This window comes from Mizuhopecten yessoensis, unplaced genomic scaffold, assembly GCF_002113885.1.
Source record: "Mizuhopecten yessoensis strain PY_sf001 unplaced genomic scaffold, ASM211388v2 scaffold10921, whole genome shotgun sequence".
Taxonomy (NCBI): domain Eukaryota; kingdom Metazoa; phylum Mollusca; class Bivalvia; order Pectinida; family Pectinidae; genus Mizuhopecten; species Mizuhopecten yessoensis.
Genome location: NW_018408788.1, coordinates 1,213,539 through 1,233,612, shown reverse-complemented (window position 1 = coordinate 1,233,612; position 20,074 = coordinate 1,213,539). Strand labels below are relative to the sequence as shown.

Genomic DNA, 20,074 nt, shown 5'->3' with positions numbered 1-20,074 from the left:
TATTCCAGATTCTTGCAATAGCCCCAGATTCAAAAGATTCTAACAAGAGGATTTCTTATTAAAAAGCAGTGCTTGGAACAACTTATATCTTTGCAGAACTGTTTAACTTTCTGAAAGGAAAGTACTGACTGTTACATACCGTCCTGTTTACAGCTGACTAGTAGAGACTGGAGATAGATCCGGAACTGAGCTCTCAGCCACTCGTCGCCTCCCTCCCACTCTGTCACAACATAATACAACATGATCATCGTCTATACAACTACTGAGGTTACTACCTCTGTTATATATTGAAATGTAATCAAGCCACCACTGATTTATTTTCTCTAATACATTGAACAGAACTGATGTAACTAGAACTTTTCCTGGTGTGAGATTAATATAATCTTTCCCCACCTCGGGGGAAAGACAGAAAAATCTCAACCCTTGGAAAATGACTTTTTTAAATGTCTGGCCCTCGGCTTTCTGTCTTACTCCTAAAGTGAGGAATGATAATTTTCTCCCCAATCAAATATAAGTGGTAACTTCATGAAATGCAAAAGTTATTTAATAATTTCCAGCAGATCAGAGTTATCTTCCTTGATCTGCTATTGTTGACATAACGTCAGTGCATTGTTGACCTGATGACAATGCATTGTTAACCTGATTTAATGCAATTGTTATGACAAGGAAATCCTTTGTCAGTACACTAGGATAACACAGAAATATCTTTCCTTTACCAGAAGTGTGGATATCTTTGTCTAATGGGGGAGAAATCCTTGTCTCATCCTATGATTGTGATGTCAGAAGGGATATCCAAGTCACAATAACTGTATGATGTCATGTCAACAATCTATAAATGCCACATCACCAGTGTATTGAACCGAAATATCAATATGGCATTGACCAACAACATAAAAGAAAAGGAATCATTCACCTCTTCGAGGATGAAATTTGGGAATCTCAAACCACAGAGAACGATTTAGCTGCTAAATATTCAGCAAGCCTCATATTTGGCAACTTAAGAATCTTTTCCCTTAGGTTGAGATCCTCTTTCTCACTCCCAAGGGGGTGAAATATTATACTAATTCCACTTTCAAGCCAGTTGGGTATAAAGATTTTCCATTTTCTTTTGAAACTGTCCCAATAATTGAAAATTGCACAATCCAGTGACTGTAAACTGTAATATTTGTATCCCGTCACATTTTTGCTTCTAGCCTAGTAGGTGTTTTTTGGAAAGAAATTTGGCCAGTGTCGAATTCCTTTCCATTCATTTCTTTTCAAGTACAAAGCTATCTTACATCTTCAAGAGTCAAGAAGCTTTATTTAATGTCGCATATACATGTAACATAATAACATTAGCACTGTAGTGCTATTCTTGCGACAAAACATATATAATATTTAACAAAGATCACAGTACTTTTGAATATATCTTACATGCATTTATAACTCAAATTACCAAGATGTACATGTATTTCTCTGTATGTTTTTTGGTAAATAATTACATGTATAATACAAATTAGTTTTCTTTATATTATACAATTATATATTATTCAAAAAAATCTTTTTAAAGCACTTAAGCTACATGTACTTGGAATGAAGTTGACTGAACAAACAAGATTCACGATATGAATATTTCAAAACCCTTATACCAAACATTCCACTGAACATGGCCTGTAATGTTATGGTAAATCTATAGGAAAGCAGCAAAGAAACATTTGGTTCAGTCTGTCTGTTTGCACTTTACGTCCTATGGTCTTTTAAGGACAAGCCAGGTTTCAGTGACGAGGGAAAACTGAGTACCCCGAGAATAACCACCGACCTGTGGCTAGTACCTTAGACAGTTAGACGCCTTAACTACTTGGCCACCGCGACCCTAGTGTTAAAGAAACAATAAAGTTTTGGCAAAAAAATGTTGATATCATATTTAACCAGTATACCTGTCCCATCAAAGTAGGCACCCTCTTCGTCATCTTCAATAACAGCCTTCACAACAATGTCTGCAAACCGTAGGTCAGCAGTGGTCAAGCTCAGGACCTTCTGTAGTTCTTTATCATGGATATCCACATGACCCTCCGTTGTCTGTCAAATAAGCAGATACTTTCGTCAGGATTACTTGATAATTTCACACATCTGTTAAAATTCACAAATTACTGACAAAAAAACGATAAACAAAAAATAAATCTGAATTTGCTGCCTTTCGTATACATATATGTATATATTTAGTTTAGACTGATGACTATCAAGAAGGAATTTTCATACTGCAATATATGGCAATGCTAAGGAAATATTGTAATTTATGTACGGTATCACATTATATTGCATTCTTAGGAATTCAGTATATTTATAATGATTTTATATAGAAAATAAGAAAAGTGAACATTAGTTCAAGTTCAATGATAAATTAAAAATTTCTTTGGAAATTATCACATCAAGCAAGCTACAGTATCAACATTTTCTTCTGTGTCTTCTAACAGAAGATTTAGAAGAAATTCAAATTTATCCACTGCCCCCTTCACAACAATCTGGACTTTTCCTTTGTTAACAACTCGTCCTTTCATTGGTGTCTCCCAAGGTTAACTTGCTGTCAGAATGATGTGTTCAGGTGAGTACGTGTCGTGCTTCAGTATCCCGGTTATCTCTGTGTAATGGTACTTTACAACGGCCCTTGAGTAATCTCATCATCAGTGGGCACCATCGCCATATAGACATATAGCTGATGTGAAGACATAAAACCCAGAAACAAACACACATGACTTGCTACAAACATGTACGGCAATGTTCACACAGACACTTACATCAATGACCACGTCGGTGAGATGTCGCTTCTGTTTAAACAACATATTAGTGGCCCCAATAACGAAGGCTCGTATGTTGACATCCTGCATTAGGTCGTAGTATTGTAGCGACAGGTACGGGTGACACACATTACCCTGAAACATCACATACACTATTTGAAACGATACATGTACATGTAAGTCAAGTCCCATATTGACACCTGACTCTCAAAATTAGATAAAGCAGTTAATTACATCAACAGAATATACTATTTATGTCAACACTTATCTAGTGTTCCTATGATAGTGATAGGTTCTAGGACTCTTTGGGATTGTATTGAATACCAGGTTTGGGATTGTACTGTATACCAGGTTTGGGATTGTACTGTATACCAGGTTTGGGATTGTATGTACTAGGTTTGGGATTGTACTGTATACCAGGTTTGGGATTGTAATGTACATACCAGGTTTGGGATTGTACTGTATACTAGGTTTCAGATTGTACTGTATACCAGGTTTGGGATTGTACTGTATACTAGGTTTGGGATTGTACTGTATACCGGGTTTGGGATTGTACTGTGTACTAGGTTTGGGATTGTACGTATACTGTATACTAGGTTTGGGATTGTACTGTATACCAGGTTTGGGATTGTATGTACTAGGTTTGGGATTGTACTGTATACCACATTTGGGATTGTACTGTATACTAGGTTTGGGATTGTACTGTATACTAGGTTTGGGATTGTACTATATACTAGGTTTGGGATTGTACTGTATACCGGGTTTGGGATTGTACTGTGTCCTAGGTTTGGGATTGTACGTATACTGTATACTAGGTCTGGGATTGTACTGTATACCAGGTTTGGGATTGTACTGTATACTAGATTTGGGATTGTACTGTACACCAGGTTTGGGATTGTACTGTACTTTACCCTTCACATTTAATTACTATGTGTATTATGTTGTTCAATTATATTCTGTAATGATAAATTCGCTTTCATTATGAAGGGCCAAAAAGGTGAAAAATTAACCTGTGGCAAAAAATTCCTGGCATAGAATACTGGGTAATTATAACTAATGTATATTACCGTATTTTTCCGACTATAAGCCCATGCCTGGTAATAAGCTTATCCATATATATATTACAGGTCAGCAGAAATGCCAACAAATGCTGTTTCATTGTCTTTTAATGAGCCCAGCCCCCAACTCTTAATTAGAAAGTATGTGTTGACCCCTGGGATTATTGCAGGATAATTACGGAAAGACTACAATGACCTGTCCTGTTGACCTCTGATTGATAAAAGGTCAGTCAATGTTCATATAGGGAGCAAACAGAACTATAATTCATTGTGATTACCAAAGGTATAGATTTCAAAATACTAACTTGTCTAAGAGGGGATACTTGTGAAAACATATACTGCTTACCGGTAACTTTTCGCCGCAGTTTAACTTCTGCCTTTGGTAATGAGGGTGAATTTATCGTAAGCGCCGACATGAATAGCCAACATAATAAACATATCAATCGAATGTGAAGGGAGAAATTAACACTCGGCGAATACAGATTCCACCAGCGTAGGGCGAAAGTTTGACTAGGCGAAACATTCCTGGCATACAGTATGAAGTTGACATGTACAACTGATAATGAAATCATGTCCATTTAGTGATAACACCAAACTCTATTTAAGTAATAGTGGACTCACTTTTTACCAAAGAAGGTTGAAATGCAAACTCATAAAATAGATGACAATCATGTAAGAAATGAAGTCTGTAGAGCGATGATGTCATCACAGACAGGTGGTCTTATACAGAGAATTTTCACACCTAATAGCACTAAGCAGGGGCCCCGGGTATCATGACAGTATTTTCAAGATATTCTCTCTTTCAAGAATATGACCAGAGGTAAACCATTGTCAATATTTGGAGGAACTTTACCTTAGAGAATAGGACCAGTGGGAAACCATTGTCAATATTTTGAGTAACTTTACCTTAGAGAATATGACGAGCGGGAAGCCACAATCATCCTGTTGTAGTCTTGAGGCAAGGTAGGAGTTTGACATTTCTAATATTGGTACATCTCCCGGGCTGTTGTTGCTACTCTGTCCACTGCTACCGCCACGTTTCAACCGCGACGTCTTTCCCCGCACTGTACCAAATGCTGAGCTCAGCTTGTTCCGTAGGGCAGCGGCCTTACTCCCTGGACTAGACAATTTTCCATCAGTATCCTGCAGACTGATGTCATCTTGAGATTTATCCCCATCAGATTTTTTACTACTGGTTTCAGATGAGACTAGATCTACCTCAATCAAATCACTGGTATCAATATCAGCCTTGCCGTCCTCACTAACTTTGCTCTGTTGCCTAGATACTGTTTTTTTCCCAGCCTTTAAACCCGTCTGGTCAGCGTCTGTTACATTATCAGAGTATTCTCCACTACTTTCCTTGTTACTAGACTCCAATTCATGCTCAATGGATAAAAATAACCGATCCTCTTCCCAGGAAAAACAATCTTCTTTATCAATCTTCTGAATACTTTCTGGGGAATCAAGCTCCTCAACACTGTCACTTAGTTTGTGTTGGAGCAGTCCTTCTTTTGCACCTTCTAAGCTTACGGATAGCTCTGGGTTTGAAGACTTTTTCAGGGTAGATTCCGAATTCATTTTCTCTAGCATTTCGGAGTACTCTTCCATGTCTATGACAGAATCGCTGTTCTGGATTGTGTAGCCTGTCTGGACTGCCTCTATATGTGTGATAAAATTCACATTAGCCAGTGGGTTGGTGTTCTCGGTCAAGACCACTTGCCCAGGGGAAGTAACTGGACTTGGAGATGAGGAATGGAAAGAGCTTCCACGTGATCTACTGTTGGGTACTTTAATCTCAGTCGACTTCATGCCAAGTATAAAACTTGTCTCGCTATTCAGTTCACTGCTGGTATCACAATTGCTGTTTGGAATGGACAGATCATTGCTCTGATCCTTTTTTGTTTGCTCATTTAATTCTCGTGGTTTTTCATTGATATCACAGTCCTCTGTAGTATTAGACACCGGGAGAGTCTCACTGTCCTTATCACAATTTGAATTTCTATTTTTTATAGAGTCCGACTTTAACTGTGTTATTGCACTTATATCCTCACCAGTTAAAACACTGCTACTGGTTACATTGCTTTCGTCATCAGATACACTGGAATGTAAAGTTTTGGAATCTGAAACGTAGCTTTTTTCTGCGAGTGGATTGCTTGTCCCAGAATCTTCATCACATCCCCTTGTTATTGTCGGAGAATTAGGTTCTTCAACATTGAGTTTGGATATCTGTGTGTCTATAGAGAGCTGTATTTCGGGGTCCAGGGAAAGTTTTGGGGAACTTTGCTGTGAACTATCACTATGATAGCGAATTTCCAAGAATTCTTCCTCGTCACTGCCAATTTGGGTGGACCTCATCGTAGGAGATAACTTCTTGCTGGTGCCAATAGATGTAGCTTCCTCTAAACCGAATTCTATCATTCCTGTAATCAAAAAACATATATTGATATATATTTTTGTCTCATCGAAGAGGCTTAACTATGATAAAGTAACACAATCTAACGTTTCTAATGATAGCCTCTGATATATAATTTTATAAACAACAAAAGGCCCAGGGGGTCTGTATCACTGACGTGGAAATTTAAGCAATAATGACAGGATAATATCTTAAAGAGCAATCTTGCAAACCAGCATGCAAGGTACTAACAAAATATCTTTACTCTAGGCCTCTTGGTTATTCACAAGTTATTCAAAGTTTTATAACATAGTTGACCTGAAATGAAATTTAGTCAAAATCATTTATTTGGATTTTTATAGAAATCCATTCCAGGTAGGTACTTGCTGGCCAAATACCTTAGGTCCTCCAGTTCTGAAGAAGAAGTTGTTCAAAGAAAGAGTTGACAGACAGACCACATACCATAAGCTTACACACGCTTTGTGCCAGGTGATCTATAACTGTCCATTTTTTCTATTTAGTGTAAATGTTTTTTGTTCTTTTATATTCCTTCTTATAAAAATAAAAATAAATATGCAAAGGTAAATTAAAGGGGAACCCTTGATCTCTGTTTAAACAATATTTTCTATAAAAATGATAACATATAAAGTTTATGCATCTCTTTAACATAAAATTGCTTGTTTCCAAACAATTAACATGCAGATAAATATCTACATTATTAATGTACTTACCTGGGAACAAGGAGAATATTGAAAGTAGTGTATTACAGAGTTTCTCCACAGGGGGTCCACAGAATAGAACCTAAAAGATTCAACACAATGTATTACAATACTAGCTTCCCTATAAGGAGGGATGGGGTACATGTATCAACATTTTTTCTGGAAAAATTCACACAAGACTGAACATATGTATATTTGCTTAAAATTATTTTTGAAGAACAGTATATTTTTTGAACATAAATATTTGGAGTTGTTTATTTATTTAGCATTTGCCTTAGTGCAAAAAAAATAATTTATATTCTCATTTATATACTTTATATAAAGTTTAAGAATTGCTCATAGCATAGTCAGGTCAGATTTGCTCAATCATATTCTACAGACATAAATATACTTATGCTGTTCAGTATTCAACTTTCTCCTTTCATTACCCTACTATGCTGTTAAACCATCCTTTCATAACCCTACTATGCTGTTAAACCATCCTTTCATAACCCTACTATACTGTTATACTTTCCATCCATTACCCTTTCTATGCTGTTACCTTCCTTTTGTAACCCCTACTATGCTGTTAAACCATCCTTTCATAACCCTACTATGCTGTTATACCTCTCTTTCATAACCCCTACTATGCTGTTATACCTTCCTTTCATGACCCCTACTATGCTGTTATACCTTCCTTTCATGACCCCTACTTTGCTGTTAAACCTTCATTTCATTACCCTAACTATGCTGTTATACGTTCCTTTCAATCCCCCTACTAAGCTGTTATACCTTCCTTTCATTACCCCTACTATATATGCTGTGATCTTCCTTTCTTATGCTGTTCAGTATTCAACTTTCTCCTTTCATTACCCTACTATGCTGTTAAGCCATCCTTTCATAACCCTACTATGCTGTTATACCTCTCTTTCATAACCCCTACTATGCTGTTATACCTTCCTCTCATAACCCCTACTATGCTGTTATTTCTTCCTTTCATTACCCCTCCTATGCTGTGATGTTCCTTTCATGACCCCTACTATGCTGTTATACCTTCCTCTCATAACCCCTACTATGCTGTTATACATTCCTTTCGTAACCCCTACCATGCTGTTATACCATCCTTTCATTACCCCTACTACGATGTTAAACCTTCCTTTCATACCCCCTTCTATGCTGTTATACCTTCCTTTTATAACCCCTACTATGCTGTTAAACCTTCCTTTCATAACCCTACTATGCTGTTATACCTCTCTTTCATAACCCCTACTATGCTGTTATACCTTCCTTTCATGACCCCTACTTTGCTGTTATACCTTCATTTCATTACCCTAACTATGCTGTTATACCTTCCTTCCATTACCCTTTCTATACTGTTACCTTCCTTTTGTAACCCATACTATGCTGTTATACATTCCTTTCATAACCCTTACTATGCTGTTATACCTTCCTTTCATAACCCCTACTATGCTGTTATTTCTTCCTTTCATTACCCCTACTATGCTGTGATGTTCCTTTCATGACCCCTACTATGCTGTTATACCTTCCTTTCATGACCCCTACTATTCTGTTATTTCTTCCTTTCATTACCCCTACTACGCTGTGATGTTCATTTCATTACCCTAACTATGCTGTTATACCTTCCTTCCATAACCCTTTCTATGCTGTTACCTTCCTTTTGTAACCCGTACTATGCTGTTATACATTCCTTTCATAACCCCTACTATGCTGTTATACCTTCCTTTAATAACCCCTACTATGCTGTTATACCTTCCTTTCATGACCCCTACTATGCTGTTATTTCTTCCTTTCATAACCCCTACTACGCTGTGATGTTCCTTTCATAACCCCTACTATGCTGTTATACCTTCCTTCCATAACCCCTTCTATGCTGTTACCTTCCTTTTGTAACCCCTACTATGCTGTATCACATTCCTTTCATAACCCCTACTATGCTGTTATACCTTCCTTTAATAACCCCTACTATGCTGTTATACCTTCCTTTCATTACCCCTACTATATATGTTGAACAAACTTGGTAGCCCTTTATCTCAGCATGCTACTGGCCAAATATCATTACCCTGGGCATTTTGGTTATTCAGAAGAAGTTGTTTAAAGGTTTTTTAATACAATTGACCCCTGTGACCTTGAATATAATTGAAGGTCATTCATTTGAACAAACTTGGTAGCCTTTCACCCAAGCATATTACTGGCCAAATATCATCTCCCTGGGCATTTTGGTTATTGAGAAGAAGATGTTTAAAGTTTTTGACATATTTGACCCCTGTGACCTTGAAAATAGGTGAAGGTCATTTATTTGAACAAACTTTGTAGCCCTTCATCCAAGTTTGCTTCTGGCCAAATATTGACACCCTAGGCCTTTCGGTTATTAAGAAGAAGTCTTTTAAAGTAAAATATTGACGCCGGACGGACGGACGACGCGCCACGGCATAAGCTCACTTGGCACTTCGTGCCAGGTGAGCTGATAACCCCTACTACGCTGTTATACCTTCCTTTCATTACCCCTACTATATATGCTGTGATCTTCCTTTCATGACCCCTACCATGCTGTTAAACCATACTTCCATAATCCTACTATGCTGTTAAACAATCCTTTCATAACCCTACTATGCTGTTAAACCATCCTTTCATACCCCTACTATGCTGTTATACTTTCCACCCATTACCCCTTCTAAGCTGTTACCTTCCTTTTGTAACCCCTACTATGCTGTTAAACCATCCTTCCATAACCCTACTATGCTGTTAAACTATCCTTTCATAACCCTACTATGCTGTTATACCTTCCATTCATAACCCTACTATGCTGTTATACCTTCCATATCTTCCTTTCATGACCCCTACTATGCTGTTATACCTTCCTTTCATTCCCCCTACTATGCTGTGATCTTCCTTTCATGACCCCTACCATGCTGTTAAACCATACTTCCATAATCCTACTATACTGTTAAACCATCCTTTCATAACCCTACTATGCTGTTAAACCATCCTTTCATAACCCTACTATGCTGTTATGTTATACCTTCCTTCCATAACCCTTTCTATGCTGTTACCTTCCTTTTGTAACCCGTACTATGCTGTTATACCTTACTGGCCAAATATCATTACCCTGGGCATTTTGGTTATTCAGAAGAGGTTGTTTAAAGTTTTTAAACATATTTGACCCCTGTGATCTTGAATATGGTGAAGGTCATTCATTTGAACACACTTTGTAGCCCTTCATCTCATCTAGCTACTGGCCAAATATCATCACCCTGGGCATTTTGGTTATTCAGTAGAAGTTGTTTAAAGTGTTAAACATATTTGACCCCTGTGACCTTGAATATGGGTGAAGGTCATTTGTTTGAACAAACTTTGTAGCCCTTCATCTCAGCTTGCTACTGGCCAAATATCATCACCCAGGGCATTTTGGTTATTGAGAAGAAGTTGTTTAAAGTTTTTAACATATTTGACCCCTGTGACCTTGAATAAGGATGAAGGTCATTCATTTGAACAAACTTTGTAGCACTTCATCTCAGCATGCTACTGGCTAAATATCATCACCCTGAGCATTTTGGTTATTCAGAAGAAGTTGTTTAAAGGTTTTTTAATACAATTGACCCCTGTGACCTTGAATATAATTGAAGGTCATTCATTTGAACAAACTTGGTAGCCTTTCACCCAAGCATATTACTGGCCAAATATCATCTCCCTGGGCATTTTGGTTATTGAGAAGAAGATGTTTAAAGTTTTTGACATATTTGACCCCTGTGACCTTGAAAATAGGTGAAGGTCATTTATTTGAACAAACTTTGTAGCCCTTCATCCAAGTTTGCTTCTGGCCAAATATTGACACCCTAGGCCTTTCGGTTATTAAGAAGAAGTCTTTTAAAGTAAAATATTGACGCCGGACGGACGGACGACGCGCCACGGCATAAGCTCACTTGGCACTTCGTGCCAGGTGAGCTGATAACCCCTACTACGCTGTTATACCTTCCTTTCATTACCCCTACTATGCTGTGATCTTCCTTTCATGACCCCTACTATGCTGTTAAACCATACTTCCATAATCCTACTATGCTGTTAAACCATCCTTTCATAACCCTACTATGCTGTTATACTTTCCACCCATTACCCCTTCTATGCTGTTACCTTCCTTTTGTAACCCCTACTATGCTGTTAAACCATCCTTCCATAACCCTACTATGCTGTTAAACTATCCTTTCATAACCCTACTATGCTGTTATACCTTCCATTCATAACCCTACTATGCTGTTATACCTTCCATTCATAACCCCTTCTATGCTGTTACCTTCCTTTTGTAACCCGTACTATGCTGTTATACCTTCCTTTCATTACCCCTACTATGCTGTGATCTTCCTTACATGACCCCTACTACGCTGTGATGTTCCTTTCATGACCCCTACTATGCTGGAATACCTTCCTTTCATTACCCCTACTATATATGCTGTGATCTTCCTTTCATGACCCCTACTATGCTGTTATATCTTTCTTTAATAACCCCTACTATGCTGTTATACCTTCCTTTCTTACCCCTACTATGCTGTGATCTTCCTTTCATGACCCCTACTATGCTATGATCTTCCTTTCATGACCCCTACTATGCTGGTATACCTTCCTTTCATAACCCTTCTACGCTGTGATCTTCCTTTCATGACCCCTACTTACTCCCATAACATGAGAGGCCGCTGGTCGGCCTTTTTTCAATCGGATATGATTTTGCCGACTGCGACCTCTCATTTCCGAAGCACTAATTCTTTGATGCAGTTTCGGGCGGAACAAAATCGTCTTGAAAAACTCGCATAAGTGGTTAACAGTTCATGACAACGATGTCTACTCACGGTTTATATAATATAGATCTTATATATATGTCACAGACACAAATATATAGTATATTACGGAATAGAACACTCAAAATACATGTCCATGTCGTTGTAGCACATCTCTGACCTACATTTAAAACATGGCTTCTGGATTAATACAAAATATCAGGGGGGATTTCAAACGGAACGAAATGATACGGAGTTTGTTTGTATTCCGCTTGTGAAACATTACATGTAATCCATTTTTGTATTAACCGGAAAAATCATGGCAAAAGCTGTCTGCTTCGCTTTGAATGAGGAAAAACTCATTATTTATGTCTTTGACATGAAATTTTTCTCATATAATCATGGATTTATGGAAAGGAATATTTATTGGACCCTTTTGACCATTTAAATGTATGTAAACACGATATACTCTTTCTTAATCCGAACTTTGAAAATGTGATAGTCAGCATCGGGAAAATCAGCTATGGGCAGTTAGAGGTTACGCGGCGCCTGTCAAAGTTTTTCGCCGTGTAAAACCTCTAACATTGTTGGAGTAGACCCCTACTATGCTGTTATACCTTCCTTTCATTACCCCTACTATGCTGTGATCTTCCTTTCATGACCCCTACTATGCTGTGATCTTCCTTTCATGACCCCTACTATGCTGTTATACCTTCCTTTCATTACCCCTACTATATACGCTGTGATCTTCCTTTCATGACCCCTACTATGCTGGTATACCTTCCTTTCATTACCCCTACTATATATGCTGTGATCTTCCTTTCATGACCCCTACTATGCTGTTATATCTTCCTTTCATGACCCTACTATGCTGTGATATTCCTTTCATGACCCCTACTATGCTGTAATCTTCCTCTTTTAACATGTTTATGCTGTTGTGCAAAAAAAAAATATGTTTAAAACTATACTTACCCTGCGTTCTAGTAGGATAAGTTTGAACAACAGGACAATTTTGTGTCTAAACTGGCACACAACATCCCTCACTGACATACCTACAATGAAAATAAAACATTTTAAGTCAGGTTCAGCATCATAATCAGCCTTCAGTAAATGACCTTACCCTCATAAATTTGTTAATTTTTCTGTGAAACCAGGTGTTATGGAAAGTTCACTATTTGTTTGATACTGGATAAATAACATTCTCTGCTCTCATTTCAATATTGAAACAAGGGATGTTATTTTTAATTAATTTCATTACCAACAGTGAACTCAAAGAAAAAACCAGAACTAGAACTGTAAGCTAAAGGCTAACTAATACCCCCGCTCCTATAAACCAGACATGTAAGCTAAAGGTTTTCTAAGGCAAAGCAATATGGTCCACCACCAGAAACAAGTATTTCGCACAAAGGGGCATAACTCCATCAAAAAAGGATGAAATCCCAAATTAAAATGCTGGTGTACAACTACATAAGATACCGATCATTCATGCAAAGTTTCAATGAAATCCACCTGTTAGTTGATGAGGAGTTGCACAGACAAGTATTTAGCACAAAGGGGCATAACTCCATCAAAAAGGGTCAAAATCCCAAATTAAAATGCTGGTGTACAACTACATAAGATACCGATCATTCATGCAAAGTTTCAATGAAATCCACCTGTTAGTTAATGAGGAGTTTTCCGGATTAGTTACTGCGTCGACAGACATCCAGACAGGGTGATTCCAGTATTTAACTTCGTTGCGTGGGTATAATTAGCACAATCTGGAGATATTGTCAAGAATTGACAAGAGGTAATTCTGGAGCAATCTGATAACAATCTGGAGATATTGTCAAGAATTGACAAGAGATGATTCGTTCAGGACCATTATAGAGGATCGACAATCATTTTTTTCTCTCAAAAAGTTTGATTTCCCGTTTGGACGTGAAAAGGTAAGGGTTACCTGCCCAACCATGTGGGTTTGCTCCAGATACTTCAACATTAAACACCCCAGCGTGCTAACATCCAGGCCATCAGAAGCGATTCATATAAGTAGATATAACATGCTTCACAATTCTTTGAAATATATATGGTTTATATAGAAAAAAAATCATAAGTCTGTCGGGCCTTTCTGTCCTCTAGGGCTTCTTCAGGCTGTGACCTTCCTTTTGTAACCCGTACTTTGCTGTTATCCACCTGAAGAAGCACTAGAGGCAGAAAGGCCTAGCGGAAGATCCGACAGATCTATGATTTCATTCTATATTTTCCTTCGCAAGGACTTGTTAAGGTTTATATTAATGATTAAAGTTTATATTAATATTCTAAGAATTTTCAATCATTTTTAAAGGAAAAAAGATGCTTGGCAACAAGTTAAGTGTCATATTGTGCACAAATTTACAATTCTTCTATTTCTCTAACATCTTACAGTAAAAAACTTGAAAACACCTACCCATGAAGACTCGTGACCCGTCTCTCACCCCCTCGGTGACGGACATTGTAAGGTTACGATACGTCTCCTCCAATAAGCCCACCTTGGTGAAGTCTCGCTCCTCAAAGTAGGCATGTGTGATTAGTTCCAACTTGGCCTTCACCAATCCAAACAGAGGCTGTAAATGGAGATAGGAATATATCAATAGGTCAAAGTCTTCATCAGTCACAAATACTAAATTTCATTACAATGATTCTGTAAAATGCATTGAGAGATGTGGTTAATATGGAACAATTCTGTAGAAAAGGACTTTCATAAACAAAAATTTCATAAAAATTAGAGTGACAATGGTAACAAAACTGTTTAACCATATGGTACTCTTTATTTTTATTCATGTATAAAGTTTCATGAAAATCTGTTAACAAAGTCAACAGAGGAAAGATTAGAGTAAACACGTACATACACATACGTCACACAGATTTAACACTATATCCCCTCAACAATATAGTAAGAAGAGGAAAATTTAACAATATTTGGGTTTAAACTGGTGAATACAATGTAGACAATGTAGCGATACAGTAAATTATTTTGCTCAGTTTTACAGCGGAATACAGACTGTTTAATTCCCCTAGCTAAAAAGTGCCATATTTTCCCAAAATGACCAAATCATGAGGAAGATATTCTCAATTTCAGTAAAAGACAAGCATACTTTGACTATAGCTGTATTGAAATAACCATCTTTCACAATTGACCCTGTAGCACATTGTATCACTTACCAGACGACTGAGAACACACACACTTTTCTGTACAGTGCTTCTTGTCACATCCGCTGTCTTATTTACCAAATCCTGTGTGAAAAGACAAATTTTGCAATAATAATCTGCAACACCGTATAACCACAGATGAAAGGCACAAATATAATTATGCTTATTAAACAGCCTGTGAGATATGCTTATTAAACAGCCTGTGAGATAAGATTTAAAAGGGAACAGGAATATTTTTTTTAGGTTTTCTTTGTTTGGGGTTTAACAACCTCACAGCAGCTAGATCATTAATATGAAGACAGCTAGGATTCTCAACGGCTCTCTCAACATTGAAATTAAAGCAACTTAAATGGGTGCATAACACCCTAAGCAATGTACTTGGTCTTGTAAGGCAGGTGGTACAATTTCATACTTATTTCAAGTACTAGCCTGCAGGCAGCTTTTGAAATATTCTACTAGCCCTGCCCTACTACATGTAATACTTTTCCTAATACTGAGTATGGGCAAGGAAGTCTAGTGATTTGCAAAACATTGTCAGAGTGTTATAGAAGATTGCACAGAAATGTTAATGGCAATGCAATGATAATTTAATTATTCTAATTAGGTCTGGCATTATTAATGTCTATATTTTATAAGATCAGTCAATCAAAATGAATTGCACCAATTACACTATTCCAGACTGACATTTTTGTCAAGTATTCCATAATAACAGTGGTACACAGCCCTGAAGTATTTGAGAAAGTTAAACTGTTATCCAATCCAGCATCTGCAAGTTCTTATAAAATTGTAATCAAAACAAAACATTGAAGATTAATGGCTATTCCATGTAATACACTTACACAGGCGTCCATCTGTCTGTAACAAGCTACTCCGTACACAGTAGTGCAGTTCCCATCACGTGACGGCAGGTGGAAAAATATTGTGTCTAAAAAATAAAAAACTTACATAAAACTATATATCGCTCAAAACAAATCACAAATGCTTCAAACATCCTTTTCACATAATTGTTTTATTCATGAAAGGAACAACAAAAGCTTATATATAAATTTATAACTAAATGTAATACAAAGTATATAAAAGGCCTAAAGTAAGGATAAAAACTTTTTAATCTAATCACACTTACAACTGTGCTTGTTCATACATGTTATCTCCCTTGAATTACTTCAGATTAGCTAATTTAATCATAATATGACAACGGATTATCCCAATAATACCCATGAATCCAGAATAATATATTTAATGTTAAAGATTAACATGTTTTTAATTGATAAATTAGCTATCAAAATGAACATAGCAAGATTTTTTGTCAAAAATCAGAAAACTTTCTCCAGGCTAACATCCAGGTCAACAAGAGTGATTGTGATTAATGCAAGTTGCACTAAATTGATTAATAGTTCATGTAAACTAAATAGATTTAATATATTTATGAATAAGAACTATGGCAATGTCAGTCACAGGGGTCAGGGTCAAAGCTAAAGGTTATAAAAAGTTATGCAACATGCTGTAAGTATAGAGCATATCTATATATTCATGTGATGTTGCATGACCCTAACTAGCTCCAGTACCTCGTCTATAACTAACCTAAAAGCAAAACATTAGCCTAGCTAGGTCACAGGTCATGGTCAAAAGCAAAGGTCACAGAATGTCTTGAGATATGTTGTACTCATCAAGGCACATAGGCATGTGAGGTTGCATGACTCTTGTTGTAGTCCAAAACAAGAAAACTTCACCAGCTGGCCAGACATACTTAAATACAGACAAGGGCAACACTTATAATATCCTGTACTGATTTCTGACAGAGCATACATTTAAACCCATGCATATCTTTTGTACTTAATTGATGTTGAATATTTCTCCACAATATTTCTAAATATAATAATTAGACAAATAAAATTAATGGTCACAATATTAAGAGGATGTTTTCAAATCTTTCATGCTATAGCAGCTTTGTTACCTGATTAGAAGAAAAATATGATACTTAATATTGAGAAAAATATATAGAAAATTATTTTCCTGAAAATGTCCAGTTTAATTTTAACATAATCGGCTTGAATAAGATAACCATACCTTGTGTGAAGTTATGAGCGCCATCAGGTATAGCCAGGGATGGCAGGTGTTTCCACACTTCTGGTACCTCATGACTATCAACCTCATTTCCCGCAATCAGTGGTGGGTAGGAAAACTCAACCTGTGCAGTGAAACAGTAAATATGGTTAACCATGTGTGTGAGAGTCAATACGGTTAACCATGTGTGTGACAGTGAATATGGTTAACCATGTGTGTGAGAGTCAATATGGTTAACCATGTGTGTGACAGTGAATACGGCTAACCATGTGTGTGACAGTGAATATGGTTAACCATGTGTATGAGTCAATACGGTTAACCATGTGTGTGAGTCAATACGGTTAACCATGTGTGAGAGTCAATACAGTAAACCACGAGTGTGACAGTGAATAAGGTTAACCATGTGTGTGACAGTGAATACGATTAACCATGTGTGTGACAGTGAATATGGTTAACCATGTGTGAAAGTAAGTAAGGTTAACCATGTGCGTGACAGTCAATATGGTTAACTATGTGTGTAACAGTCAATACGGTTAACCATGTGTGTGACGGTCAATATGGTTAACCATGTGTGTGACAGTGAATTCGATTAACCATGTGTGTGACAGTCAATAGGGTTAACCATGTGTGTGACGGTCAATATGGTTAACCATGTGTGGGACAGTCAATACGGTTAACCATGTGTGGGAGTCAATACGGTTAACCATGTGTGTGAGTCAATACGGTTAACCATGTGTGTGAGAGTCAATACAGTAAACCACGAGTGTGACAGTGAATATGGTTAACCATGTGTGTGACAGTGAATACGATTAACCATGTGTGTGACAGTCAATAGGGTTAACCATGTGTGTGACGGTCAATATGGTTAACCATGTGTGTGACGGTCAATACGTTTAACCATGTGTGTGAGAGTGAATACGGTTAACCATGTGTGTGAGAGTCAATATGGTTAACCATGTGCGTGACAGTCAATATGGTTAACTATGTGTGTGACAGTCAATATGGTTAACCATGTGTGTGACGGTCAATACGTTTAACCATGTGTGTGAGAGTGAATACGGTTAACCTTGTGTGTGAGAGTCAATATGGTTAACCATGTGTGTGACGGTCAATATGGTTAACCATGTGTGTGACGGTCAATACGTTTAACCATGTGTGTGAGAGTGAATACGGTTAACCATGTGTGTGAGAGTCAATATGGTTAACCATGTGTGTGACAGTGAATGCGATTAACCATGTGTGTGACAGTCAATAGGGTTAACCATGTGTGTGACGGTCAATACGTTTAACCATGTGTGTGAGAGTGAATACGGTCAACCATGTGTGTGAGAGTCAATATGGTTAACCATGTGTGTGACAGTGAATACGATTAACCATGTGTGTGACAGTGAATATGGTTAACCATGTGTGTGACAGTAAATGCGGTCACCCATGTGTGTGAGTCAATACGGTTAACCATGTGTGTGAAAGTAAATAAGGTTAACCATGTGTGTGAGAGTCAACGAATTCATGTAATATTTTAAAATTTATTTATTATATTTATTTAGTTATAATATTATAAATATTGAATCTGTGAAAAAAAAATCTGCAGTTTTATATTGGTTTTGGTTGATGTTCAGTTATTACTCATTTTGTTCTGTTTAAAATTGGTGAAAATTGGAAGTTCATTGCATTACAAGGTTTACGTTTCATTGAAAACACTGTTTATCGAAATAAGAATGTCTCCTTGGCTCTTCGTTAGTGGAAATAAATTGGCGAGGAGATACGGACTCATTTGCATACAACATTTTCGTACATTTGTCAGACTTCAAAAAAGACCAGTTCATGAATGAAATGTATCACCAGTTTTTCAGTTATGGGCTCATTTTGAGCAAGATAAAAGTGCATTAAGCAAAACTGCATATTTATGCATGTTTTCTTAATCTGTGATTATTTCTTATGTTTTCCGAACAAACGTGCAGTAATTATTAGTTTGTGTCAGTTTACAGCCGATGGCCAAACCTCTAACATATCCTTGTGCTGTGTCCAGCCACAGTAGTCTGACGTTTAATGATATATGTATAATAGTCTTTATATATAAAAAATACCCTGTATACTATAAAAAAACTTTTTTTTTATATAAAGACTATTATAGATATATTAATTAAACGTCAGACTCCTGTGGTCCAGCAGGTCATGTAGTTATAAGATATAGCTTGATAAAATGGCTGCGCGGAAATACATAACGCACAGAAACTGATGATGACTAGACGATATTATAGACAACCTCAACAAGTGTATTATCACGGACTTAGATAATTCTGTGGTATTATAATCAGACGGATCCTGAGCTTGACTTGATTGTTCACTTCCTAGTTGGACCACAGGGGTTCGTTACAAATGTCTAATACACATATGCTGTACTGATATGGATCACAGCACACATATGTGTATTAGATATTTGCAACGAACCCCTGTGGTTGGACATTATAACTTCTTATTTGGTTCGTTATATGTAAATCAGTCAATCCAGTTATTCGGAGCCAGGTGTCTTTTGAGTTGTATTTCCGCTTCAACCAATAGTTACAGTATTGATTTGCATGATGCTTTCGGGTTTCTTCGATGAAACAGAATTGTCTCATCGTGAAATTTAGACGTAAAAATGCGTGATTCCCTAGGAAGCCGTTACAGTAGTGACTGGCGTGGGATCCCCAAGCTACTCATGTTTGAGCCGTGTACCTGGCAGCCTTTCTTGTGATGGAATCCTATAACTACAACGTGTAGTACAGGCGAGTCCCTCGTTACTTCCATGCCTGCCATCTCCTCACATCGCTTTGGTTTACACCATGATATTTCTAGTTTGTAAACCAAATGTCATCATCGTCTGCCGCAGAACCGATGGGCGAACTTCCGGGACAAACTACATGTGTGACTCTCTGATACCATCTTTAAATCAAATAATAAATAGAGAGACGATCCGAAATTTTAACGTGCCGTGCCGTGTACAGTAACCTCACTGTGATTGGCCAGATAACAGAAAATATGACGTCTGGCTTTTAAAGATCCTTGTACCGCTATCTAAAACTGTGAGCAAGCGATGGATTTTTCGCTTTGATGAATAATTTTCAAAAGAAAATCAAAACATAAAATGACT

The 20,074-nt window shown here is 37.2% G+C and overlaps 1 protein-coding gene across 2 annotated transcripts in view; it reads right to left on the bottom strand.

Moving 5' to 3' along the window:
- Positions 1 to 19,873, bottom strand: part of LOC110463672 (late secretory pathway protein AVL9 homolog) — a 32,728-nt gene extending 12,855 nt beyond the window's left edge. For both annotated transcript variants that reach the window (XR_002464415.1, XM_021518468.1), the window contains exons 1-11: positions 19,660 to 19,873; positions 16,945 to 17,065; positions 15,717 to 15,802; positions 14,890 to 14,961; positions 14,135 to 14,291; positions 12,682 to 12,761; positions 6,956 to 7,025; positions 4,739 to 6,252; positions 2,775 to 2,909; positions 1,917 to 2,058; positions 140 to 220 (exon numbers count right to left, since the gene is read on the bottom strand). Coding sequence is in view for 1 of the 2 variants with exons in the window: in XM_021518468.1 (XP_021374143.1) it covers positions 140 to 220; positions 1,917 to 2,058; positions 2,775 to 2,909; positions 4,739 to 6,252; positions 6,956 to 7,025; positions 12,682 to 12,761; positions 14,135 to 14,291; positions 14,890 to 14,961; positions 15,717 to 15,802; positions 16,945 to 17,065; positions 19,660 to 19,740 (2,539 nt within the window). In the remaining variant the exon portion in view is untranslated. The remainder of the gene's footprint in view (positions 1 to 139; positions 221 to 1,916; positions 2,059 to 2,774; positions 2,910 to 4,738; positions 6,253 to 6,955; positions 7,026 to 12,681; positions 12,762 to 14,134; positions 14,292 to 14,889; positions 14,962 to 15,716; positions 15,803 to 16,944; positions 17,066 to 19,659) is intronic.
- Between the last annotated feature and the right edge of the window lie 201 nt (positions 19,874 to 20,074).